A 12,166-nucleotide genomic window follows, 5' to 3' on the forward strand; every position below is an offset into this window, starting at 1 on the left:
TTCTCTTCTCTGCCTTTTAGAACCCCAAGATCTCTTTGGAGCTCACTTCAAGAACCACTTTTAAACAAAGCCTGTCCTGATCTTCCTTCTACTTCAGTTTTTACATACTCTAACCTCACTCACCCTCTGCCAATCATTATTTTGTATTTTGTTTATATTTCATTTTCTATATGCTTTCATTTCTCCCAGTAAAATGTGAGCTCCCTGAGCTCAGGGACTGTTTCATTTTTCTATTTATAATGCCTGGCACATAGTAGGTGCTTAATAAATGTTACTGAATGGATGAGAACCAGATATCAGGGATTGAGAAGGAATAGAAGGTGAAACAGTAAAGACTGTAGATATAGACCACACATTTAAAGAGTTAAGAATCAAAAGGGAAGAGAGAAAAAAGCTTGTATTTAGAAGTGACCATGGGGTCAAGTGAAAGTTTTTAATAAAATAAGAGAGTCCTAAAATAAAGTAAATTAAAAATAAAATATTTTAAAAGTAAAAATAAAATAAGAAAAAAGTCCTGAAGCAGAAAGACTGATGCAATAATCTTGGTTAGGACTTTCCAGATGAGGCCCCAAGGAATTTGATCTGGCATGCAAGAAGGAGATTATCTTTAGGGAGGCCAGTGACAAGGCTGATAAAAAGGAGTTCATTATAGATGGCCTCCATCTTTTCCCACAGACCTGGGCAACTTTGAAGACACATTGCTATGACCATTTCAAAGGTTTCATTCTTTTACTGATCCTTTAGTTACACAGTGATCAGTTGTACATTTGGTTGGAATTTAGCTCTCCTAATGATTTTCTGTTTGGTAGTGTGACTTTGAGTGAAGAGACCACAGGATGGGTGTGTGCTTGAAAGATGCTTTGCAAAGTTGTTGAAAAGTGAAGTTTATACAAAGCATTTCCTTTCCCTGCCTTTTTGAGGCTTAAACACCTTAAATCTAGCAGAAGAAGGACCAGGAAGTTCCTAGCAACCAACTCTAATGGAAAAGGACCCCTTGAAAAGGGGGCTGATACCCTCTCATCTTTAGCCCAGAGAAGTGGAAGAGGAAAGGGAAAGGGAATAAAGGAAAAGGAAAAAGAATAGGTGTTGACTAGATCTTCCTTCCCCTACACTCTAGTCCTTAAATTAAACCCTTTGTCTTTTTTGTTAAAGACAAAACACATTCAGTTCCTGATGGTTCTATTACAAAGTGCAGTCATTATTCCAAAGGAGAGGAAGAGAGATGGTTCAGGGAAAATATTTTTTTCTGTATTTCTCAAAATATGCATGCATGTGTGGGGGAGGGGTGGTGGGATGGAAGAATGGGTAATACACAAAGGAGGAAAATTTGGTGCCTGGTTTTATTTGAATCACTAATATAACTCTAAGCTGAAGCTATGTTTCTATCTATTGTTATAAATCAGCTCCATCGAGGAAGAATTAGATAAACAAAGACTGTTATTGCATTTTTTTAAATGGAAAAAACAGTGGAAACCAGTAGCAAGGGGGTGAAACAAATCTATCACAATGAATAGCTGTCAAGATTCTGTGTGTTGTGTTTCACTGCTATGTAAAATTCTAATGTTTCTGTTTGTGTAAATGGTCTTCATCATCAAGTGAAGAGGTGGCAGTTTCATTCATGTTTCTGACTTTTCATTGTAGTTAAAAATGGGAGGATCCATAATGAGCCTCAAGGTCAGATATGGCAACATGGGATGGACAGATGAGAGCTAGCGAGCTCTGGTGGAGCACTTTAGGTTCCAGAATACTCATTTGGGGATCAACAGCAAGAGAAGAGAAGGCGCCATCTTGGTATAAGGGAAAGGGTGCTCATCAAGGAGTCAGAAGACCAGGCCTTTGCATCTTAATTAGTGCTGTTGTTCTTGGGTGCATTATTGCTCCTCTCTGGTTCTCTCATTTCCACATCTGTAAAACGAAGAGGCTAGACAGGATGACTTCTAAAATTCCTTCCAGAGTGATGATTCTATGATTATTTGGATGACCTATTTCCCTAGCATTCTCAAATAATAACTAAGTCAACTGAGCTGTTTTGACCTTGCCTTTGGGAGGAACTGACACAGAGAAGGTGTAAAGTGAAGGTATCAGAGCCAGCAGCTTGGGGCTTTCTCCTAAAGGATGTTCAGAAAGTAGTGGAGTCCCACTTTCCCTGGGCTAGATCTGATTGCTTAGGGACAAAACCTATTCTCCTCAAGGTAGTTCATCTTTGCCTAGGAGACCCATTGGCTTTCATGGGAAATTCCTTTTTATCCTCAGACTTGGTGAGAGGAAGCCACTGCTTTTGGTCTCCCCATTGCCGATACCCTTCAGGAGGCAAGGTTATTTATTATGAGGCTCTGGCCCTCCCTGCTGCCTCCATTTCTTTCCCTCTGCCTCTACCTCCACCAAAAAAGCAGGATGTGCAGGCTACTACTGTCTCAGCTTGCAGAGCTAGTAATTAGCCCTTTGTGTCCAGTTAACTACCTTTCATCTCTCCATCAGTCGGTGTCTGCTTTCCTTATTAGCATCTCTCAGCTTTTTGCAGACCACTCCTTTCTTATTGTAGTAGGCCAGCTCATATGTTTGTCAGGGTGATGGAAGATGGTGTACACAAACACAAAATACACACCCACAAGCTGAGGGCTGATCTTACCAGAATCACTAACATTTTCCATTAGAGATGCCAAATATCTTTTCTCTTCTCCTCACCCCAGAGTAAGTCAGGTTTAGGTCACCTGCCTCAGAGGGAGACAAATGATAGCCAGGCCCCCAAATTTGGGCCCTTTAGAATTGTGGTATCACCTTTCAGTTCCCTTCCATTAGTGAAATGGGAGAAGGCAAACTTGCTACTTTTACACCTAGGTGACCTGATGACTAATTCTTAATTCGCAAACTCTTTTTCTCATCTCCATCAGATTCCTTTCCCTAGAGGTCTCTAATTCCTAGGGATTGTAGAGGAATAGTTGTGGACCCAGTGCCTTAACTCCTTAACTGACCATTTTGGTACTTGGGACAGTTGAGAGAGAGAGAGAGAGAGAGAGAGAGAGAGAGAGAGAGAGAGAGAGAGAGAGAGAGAGAGAGAGAGTGTCTGTGTGTGTGTGTGTGTGTGTGTGTGTGTGTGTGTGTTGGGGGTGAAAAGGGGGGGATGAAATCTAAGTGCTATAGGTTTGGTTCAGTTATTTCTATACTGCAAAAGGAGTACAAATGCTGTCAAGGGCTCTCTAAATTTTGGCACCCTGGGACAAAGTACTGATCATCTTGCCCTCGTTTCAGTTCTGTTTGGGGCAGAAGATAGATTTGCAAACATCTTCCTGAAATGGGTATCTCAGCTGTAAAATTTCCATTCTGTAGATATTTGAGATATTTAAATATCCTCTACTGTGCTAAGTGCTCATAATCTCATTGGTCTCCCCCCTCAACCTAGGTTATGAAAGAGGAAACATCAAAACTGTCTTCTGTCTTGGACAGCTCTTAGTTTTCTTTGTTGTTGCTTTTTTTGTTTTTAATTATTTTTATTTATTTTCTTAAATATTTCCCAATGTAAAAAGCTCTTTGTTTTTGTCCAGCCCTTCAGAGCCCTGCCAAATCCCTTCTCCCTTTATGTAGCATGAAATAGCTTTGCCTCCATAGGGTCTTACCTTGAATACTAATGGTTGAGTGTTTGGAGAGGTGGGGAGGCCATAACTTGCTAGTGAGTCAGAGCTGGGCATCACCTTTGGGAATGTCTTGGTGAGGCAGAGTGGTATAGGGAGACATAGGACATAGCATCATGGTAAAGGGGAGAGAATCCTGGGACTTGGGAGCCAGATGTCCTAGAATCAAATCTTGGCTTTGTTATTTATTAAGTACATAACCTTGGATACCTCACTTCCCATCTAAGCCTTATTCTTCATCTGTGGGAGGTGGGGGGAAGAGCAGGGAGGGCATCAGACTCTGATCCAATGAATTGATCTACAATCCCTAATTAAGTACCTACAGTTCCAGGCACTATGGAAGGAGCCAGTCCCTGCCCTCTCGCACTGTGCTGGGATTGGATTTGAAACAGACTTACCAACCCTGAATTTGAGCTGGTGGTGTGAAAAGTTACTTAGTTCCTTAACCTTTCAGAATTTATGTTTCCTCTTCTGTAAAATGGGGATAACGATGCCTTTGAGTTGCTTTTGACCAATGGAGGAAGTTTAACCAGAAGTGGATTCTTTCTGGGGGTGTAGGGATAGCTAAGTATTTATTTCCCTCTTGTTTTTGTTTTCCAGCATTAAAGAGAGAGCCTGGGTAGCTTAACACTCCTTCCCCCACCCCCCACCTCCAATGCAAGCTCCCTCTGCCCCTACCTGTCACGTGTGTAGAGAAGTCCAACTTGACTCTTTTTATATATTTGTTCCTCACCCCATAAGACTGCAGTTGCAACCTCTCATTTTTCTGCTGCCTTGATGATTAAAAAGCATGACTTAGTGGAAAAATCTCGACCTCCTTGGGGTCAGCCTTTCTCACAGCAGCTGTGAGAGATAAGATTGTGCTGGCAGCCAACAGCTCAGTGGCTTGTTGGGAGCATTTCTGTTTGTTTGGGAGGAAATGTTGAGCTCCTTGGTTTGGGGATTGTTCCTTCTCCCTCCCTTTTTTAGGGTAGAGCCCCCTTTTATCAGAAGAATATGTTGGTACAATCTGATGATAAGATCTCTTCTGGGAGACTGTGGCCAAGAAGCAGCTCAATTATTACACAATCTTTTTTTTTTCCCCACAGAATTAGCAGGTTTTAGAACCTTTTTTTGAAAAGGAAAAAAACAAAACAAAACAAAAACGGAGCCTCCTTTGAGCAACCAAGGGAGCAAAGTTCTCTGGCAAGGAAGCAGTGTACAGCTTTTAAGTCCCTGGGGAAAGCCTTCTCATGCAGTAGGGCCCAGCTCCTGGGATAAATGTTATTGTTCAGTTATTTTAATTACAGTATATTAGTGTCATTGCCTCTCGCTTGGAGATCAGAAATGAGCTGTTGCCTTAGCAGCTTACAGTAAGGAGTCAGTTTTGTGGACTCCATGGAAGTCTTCCTATGGAGCTCACTTAAGTCCTGGAAGGGATGATACCAGGTTCTTGAGAGTCATGTCCTTGACCTACAACTAAAGTTCTGGCAAGGCCTACTGCCTTGGGGCTTTGAGCACAAAGTTTGGCAATGACCTGTGTTATGTGTATGTGTGTGTCTGCCCTCCATGGCTGCAGCCAGAAGGTTGGCCACCACAGCAAGTTGTGATCGGATTGTATAAGGATTATCCCCATCGACAAAATCACAGACCTTGGAAGTTTTGAAGTTTATTTTGAACTTGGCATCTTTCATTCAAGTCACTAAAAGGTTTTTGCTCACCAATCTCATTAATCCAATCAATCAGCAGGCATTTGTTAAGTGCCTGCTATGTTCCATGAGCTGTGCTAGGGTATACAGAGACAAGTGAGACAGTCCTTGCCCTCAGGAAACTTACATCCTTTTTCTCCTTTTCTCTCTTTTCTTTTTGCTACTGCTGCTACTACTACTACAATGACCACATTTTATTGTGACATTTTATTTAAACGTTGAACTCATTTCCAGCTTAGAACTAAATGTGGCACTCCATGGAACATAAATTCATTAAAAAAAAAACACTAATGGAAATGCATTGTAGGAGGCTTTATCTTTTAATTAGATGGCTAGACATTATTTTTCTGAACTTAGTCAACTCTAACATATATCTATTACTGAAAGCTCACAATCAATTTTAAGGTTTGCAAAGTTCTTTACACACATTATGCCAACAGCTTGTCCTCAGTGTTGGGGAAAGGGAGGGGGAGGTGACGGCAGTCCTGGGGAAGTTGCCAACAACTTGTTCATGCCATCATTTTTTTTTTCCAAGAGAAAGTGACATTGGGCTATTTGGGAAGTGGTCTGTCCTGATTGCATTTCCCTTTGCCATTATGCTTTATCCTTCTGTGTGTTCAGTACTCAATCTTGTGCTTGGTGTAACTTAGCTCAGTATGACTGGAGGCAAGAAAAGGGCCCTGATGAGTCTTACATAGAAAAATAAAGTGATTTGGCCAAGATCGTCCCACCAGAGGTTTTGGGGAGGGGCTCAGCATCCAGGTTTCCTGACTCTGTTCATTATTATCTCTTAGATTCCCTTCATCTTCTCTCAGATTTTAGTTAGAACAGGCTTGAAACCAAATCAAATGTATTAGATGGCCTTTATTTTTCCTTCTTTGTACTCCATACCCTAGGGGATGGGGGGTGGGGGAGATATAATTCATAATATCTCATAATTTGAGCTGAAGGGAAACGAAAGTCTCTGCTGCCTCTCCTCTTGTGTGAGGCAGTGAATGTGCCCTGGTGTTTATCTGTAGTCCTGAGTCTTTGATCCTTCTGCTGAAGACAGAGGGGCATGGGGCACTGTGGTCTAGATTGACTTACAGAAGTATAGCTAGAATATATTTGCAACTGAGGCCCACCCCTTCTTAGATGTGAGTGATCACTTTCATTGCCTGAAGGTTTGGTGACAATTTTTTAAAAAGTGTTTCCAGCTGTCCCAGCTCTTGGACCTCTGTGGAAACTGCTTGTCTTAATAGTTTTAACTAAGGTCTCCTGAAGGCTAGTGAGACCACTAGCTGGGGCCAATTTAAACATCTTACTGGATAGTTTCCTTCCTCCTATGCCATCTGTGAAATGGGTTTACTTATGAAGGGGTCACATAATAAGAATTTTTTTTTGTCCTAGGCAGTCTCCTTTCTTTCACTTCCTTATTCTCTCACTTTGTGGGCTATATTACCTTCTCTGCCACCCCTCCCCTCATCCCCACCCCAGAGAAGGCTGTACTTCAGCATGAATGGGGTCTAGAAGAAGAAAAGGTATAATTCCCCTTGATTGCCCTCAGTCACAGATTTCAACTTTGCCTGTTGAGTTCTGCTGAGCTCTAAATAATTTCAGCAATTGCTATAATTCAGAAAGTAGGGAAACTACTTTCTGGGGACCCTCATCTGACATATAGATTCCTTGCTTTTCCCTGGATGTTTTTTTTTTTCCTTTGGAATGCCACTACACTGCCTTTTCATGAGGCTTGTTAAATCTTTAATGTTGCCCAGTTGTGCAGCTGGCTTAAGATTTAATCCCCGTCAATAGGTCTTTATGGGATAAATAGTTAATCATTCATCCAGTGGCATGGAGAGGATTCCCTGAGGTTGGTAGTTCTTAGAATCCTCAGTAGAAAATGGAGTGCTCAAAGCTTGATTGGACTCCTGCCTGGAGCAGCAGATGCCTGGGATTGGGGCTGTGCCCCATTGCTAATTCATGGTAGAAGTAAACCTCAGCCATATTTGTAGGTGGAAAAGATTTCTCCTCCATGGGGCAGTAGGGAAAGGTAATATGATAGTGTTCACAACACAACAACCAAGATTAGCACAAGTTTGAAGATGGTGAGATCCTCCAGATTCTTCTTTTATCAAAGCATTAGGCCTCCCAATGTCGCAGAGTTTCCTCAATGAGATCTAGGACTGCTCAGGAGAGTCTGAGTTAACCATCCACATGGGAAAAACCAAGTGGATGAAGAATGCCTATAGGTCAGACCATGACATGCAATCAGATCGACAATCTGTAGAGCTTTTTCATCAGTATGTGGCAAATGGCTAATGAATTGAGCCCAGAATTTTAAAAGCAGACTTGGGAAATTGCAAAAGTCCTTTAATGACCCTAAACTTCTTTCTGGAATAAAGAGAGTCTGACAACAAACACTGTTTTCTAGGTTTCAAAAACTTAGTGATTTGAGCCTGGGAAGAGTTTGGTGAGGAATGAGGCTACCTGTGAAGACCTCAAGCCTCTTTATTTTCCTGCCATTTCTTTTTCAAAAATAAATTTTATTGATAACTTTTTGTTTTAACACCACCTCCATTTCTCAAAGTATCCCTTTCCCTAACTCCCACAGAATAATCCCTTATAGCAAAGAATAAAAAAGAAAGAAAAAAACCAAGTTAAAACAAATTAACCAAGCAAAAACAGCTAACATATGTGGTATTTCACAGCTATAGTCCTCCCACCTCCGCAAAGAAGGGGGCTGGCTATGGAGCCAAGCTTAGCCAATATAATTTCAAAGTACTCAGTTTCAAATGTTTTGCTCAAGTTCTTTCCACTTGACATTGTAGTGTAGTCATCGTGAATGCAGTTTTCTTGGCTCTGCTTACTTCACCTTTCATTGGTTCATGAAAGTCTTCCCATACTTCTATATTCATTATATTCATCATTTCTTACAGCACAGTAAGATTTCATTATATTCCTGGGCCACAGTTTGTTTAGCCAAACCTTTTGACAGCTACAGGAGTTCAGTGACCAAACCTTGGAGGCTAACGCAGAGGAGAAATGGAGTCCAGATCCTTGGCCATTTATAATTCTGCTTTGATTTTTCTGGCCTAAAGTTTGTACTGTGAAGGTCGAGGGCCTATGGAGTGATATTACTTTGGACTCATTTATTAAGAAATATAGGAGAGGGGCATGTAGGTGGTACAGTGAATAGATTACTGGCCCTGGAGTCAAAAGGACCTGAGTTCAAATCCAGCCTCAGACACTTGACACACTTACTAGCCATGTGATCTTGGGCAAGTCACTTAATCCCAATTGCCCTGCCTTCCACCCTCCAAAAAGAAAAAAAAAATACAGGAGAAAATATTTTGTGCAGATACTGTGGTGCCTTCAAAATGATTATTTCACTATAGGATTAAAAGTACCTTCCTTCATCCTTGTTTGATAATACTATAATGCCCTGATGCACCCCAATAATTGCCCCCAATACATTCAGTTTTCCCTTACCTCTCACTCTTTCTCATTTCAGATCTTTCCTGATCCTTCAGATTTTGATCGCTACTGCAAACTGAAGGACCGCCTGCCTTCCATTGTGGTGGAGCCCACAGAGGGAGAAGTGGAAAGTGGGGAGCTAAGATGGCCCCCGGAGGAGTTCTTGGTCCAAGAAGATGAGCAAGAAACCAGTAAAGAAACAGAGAATGAGAAGAAGGAGCAGTAAATCTATCGAGGGCACCCAAAGGGGGCAAAAAAAAAAAATACATCTGAACTGTATTTTTTTCCCATCATGGTGGAAAATGAGTGAGCCACAGTAGTTCTGAAAATGTCCAATGACAGCTTCAATTTTGCACCTGCGAGATCACTGGGTTGGTTTTCTTTTTTTCTTTTTTTTTTATATGTATATTTTTTTTTTCTGAAAGAAATGTGTCCAGCAGCTGAGTCCTCAATGCAAAGATCAGCAAGGCCTTCTGAGAAAGGAAGTCACTTAGCTGGGGTTGGGGAAGTGTCTGCTGCTTTGAGATCACTATCTGAACTCTGCATAGTCTTGAGGAGTTGTGATATTCCAGGGAGAGTTGGTAAAAGGCAGAACAAGTGAGGAACATTTTGAAGCAAGAAAACAAATGACAGGAATAAGAGAAAACAGAGGTTTTAAGAAAACGCTCAGCAAAGACCTACAGCCAGAAAACATTCAGAAGGGACTAGCGCTGGCTCGGAAGTACATCCATAGATAGACTTGTCATCTCTCTCCCATTTTTTCTTTTTTCCCCTTTTGTTTCTGTTCAGTAGAGTGTGTCTGAGTGAGTTAAGAAGGGAGGAGGGGAAACAGACCACACTGGGAACTCTCTAATGGACTGGGCAGAAAGAGCTGCGAGGCAAGCATGTAGGCGAATCCCTTGATGGCCTCCCCTCTCTCCTCCTTTTTTTTACCCCCTGCTACTCCTGTTCTCCACCTTCCTCTGACAGAGGACCTTTCCCAGTGTCTATTTGTTTCTTGTTTTGTGGGTGGGGAGGGCAAGACTTTCTGGGTCCATTTCCCAAAGTTTCCATCACTTTTTGTTCTTGGTGCCCTGGCATCCCATGGGCCCTTGTGGGGGGTGGGGAGTATAAGATTGTTACAGGATGGGTCCCTCTCCCTTCTCAGGATGGAAAGGCACATGACAGTTCTCCTCAGTCTTCTTGTATTTCTCAAAGTTCAAGCAGGAGGTTTGGGAATGCCTAGAATCTTTCTTTAATTAACCTTTTCTTCCAAAGCCCCCATGCCAGTCTCTGAGCTGAATCTTCTGTCTCCTCCCACCTGTTTGATTCTAGCCAGTCTGACTAGCTAGGCCACTTACTGTTGGCCTTCAGCCTACTTTTCACCTTGAATATTCTCCCTCCTTTTTATGAGAAGTGGAGGGGTGAAGGGAAGAGAAATCTTTATCCCCTGGTATTGTTTTTAGATGGGAGCTGAAGTCTTCCTGCTGGTCATGAGGGCCAGTGTCACCTGGGACTTGGAAGGCACATGGGCTGGGGAAGGAGAGAAGAAAAAGGAGTGAGTGGGGTGACATGTGGTAGGTCGATTGCCAGCAGTACTGTGACCAAGTTGGAAATTAGAGGGTGTCATGAGATACCTTGCAGCTTTCCAAGTTCTGGAGAGGAAGGTAGAGAGAGTGAGTGTGTGTGTGTGTGTGTGTGTGTGTGTGTGTGTGTTTTGGAGAGGGGAGGAGGCTTATCTTGGATTGCTCTGCTCTCAGGAGGCTCCAGAAAGGAAAGGATGTTGTATTCAAAGCTGAGTTCTCCCCTCAATCCTTCTAATTCTGCCACTCCCACCTCCTTCCTCTCATCCTTCTTGGTCCCTTGTCTGGAAGGGTACCTTCCAAAGGAATATTGGGAGCTCACTTATGAGCTGGCTATGGTGACGATCTCTACTTTGGAGTCCAGGGTCCAAAGAACAAATTATAGAAACGTTTCCATCTTGTTGCCAGATCCTTTGTGGCTTCCACAGAGGCAGAGAGAGGTGGCAGATCATAAGGAATCAGGCTTTGAAGCTTTCCTTGGGTATAACAAGGGAACCCAAGGCTCTTGACCATTGTCTCCCTATTTCCAGTCAGTCATATTTCAGCCCCTAGTCTTGGACTTAGTGTAATATATTTGTATTTAATACCTCATGGGTAGTATGGCGCTGGGGAAGGCTGGGAAAGGGTGTTGCTTTTATATATCAGCAGGACCAGGTTTGAGGGGTATCTCTCCCCTCTTCTTCCCTCCCATCTCATACGCTTGTATTATAAACATTGATGGCAATAACTTTTAGCTCCATACAGTGGCAGCAGGCCAGCTGGTTGCAGGGTGGGGAGACGACCCACTCTCTGCAGTTTCTGCTGGTGACCCATGATAGCTCTGCCCCTTTCTCTTTCTCTCTCTCTCTCTAGTTGTGGTTTGGTGGCAAAGAGCCAGTCATCTCTGTTGTGTATTCCCCCGCTGTAGTTTTGATTATCATTCGATTCCTGTGGAGGGGAGAGTTGGGGACTCACCTAATAACTCCTTGTCTTTTCAAATCTCTCCATGGGGTGGGTATCCAGCCCCACCCCACCCCCATCTGCTACCTGTTATCATCTGTCCCAGTCTCGCTGTGTGATGAAACATGCTTTTGTACACTGCATAAGAAACCTACTTTGTGTGTGTATGTATGTATGTATGTGTATGGCTGATGGGTTATCTTTCTGGTCTTGAGACCAGTCTCTGCCGCCATTTTGGAATTCAGAGCAGATGATGGACCGACAGCTCGCATGGGCCAGGATCTTCAGAAGGGTCAGCCCCCCTGGGTTGATCCTATCTACACTTGGAAGAGACTTATACTCTTTATCTGGCCTCTGTGTTTTCGTGGGTTTTTGTTGTTATTGTTGTTATTGTTGTTTTCCCCCCTTTTAGAAGTAATTTGTGTGTATTTCTAACTGAATGTATAAAAAAAAAAACCAGTAAAAAATGCCTGTTGTTTGATGAACTTTCTGTAACTCCTGTCTGTTCTTTTTGAGGCTCAGGGAGAAACTAGCATTTTTTTTTCCAAAACTACTTTTTGTCACTGTGACAGTTGTAAATAAAGTTTGAAAATGCTTTCCACTTTGGCCTGGTTTCCTTCTTTCCTTAATGAGAAGGAAGAAAATAAATGCTGCAGGAACAAGGATATGACATCCTCAGGAGGTAGGGCAGAAGCAGATCTTTGGGTCTTCAGGGAAACAAGGGTTTATTTGTGGTTTCAAGTCCCAGGGGTGGGAGTGGGGAGGGGGAGGGGTGTGCCAAACCAATCCATCCAGTATTTGTTAGGTACCTACCATGTTCCAGATACTGTGCTAGGTGTTGGGGTTACAGAACTGGAACTGAAAGAAAGGATCCTTACCCTCAAAGATCTCTCAC

General features: G+C 42.6%; 1 protein-coding gene across 1 annotated transcript in view; it reads left to right on the plus strand.

Moving 5' to 3' along the window:
• LBH (LBH regulator of WNT signaling pathway) overlaps nt 1–11,872 on the plus strand; it is a 29,980-nt gene extending 18,108 nt beyond the window's left edge. Inside the window, exon 3 of the mRNA XM_069072139.1 lies at nt 8,808–11,872. Coding sequence (XP_068928240.1) covers nt 8,808–8,996 — 189 coding nt within the window. The 3' untranslated portion in view covers nt 8,997–11,872. The remainder of the gene's footprint in view (nt 1–8,807) is intronic.
• Nucleotides 11,873–12,166: the final 294 nt, after the last annotated feature.

The sequence above is a fragment of the Petaurus breviceps genome, unplaced genomic scaffold (genome assembly GCF_028583685.1).
Source record: "Petaurus breviceps papuanus isolate PSGF00001 unplaced genomic scaffold, PetGlider_PUasm1.0 90845, whole genome shotgun sequence".
Taxonomy (NCBI): Eukaryota; Metazoa; Chordata; class Mammalia; order Diprotodontia; family Petauridae; genus Petaurus; species Petaurus breviceps.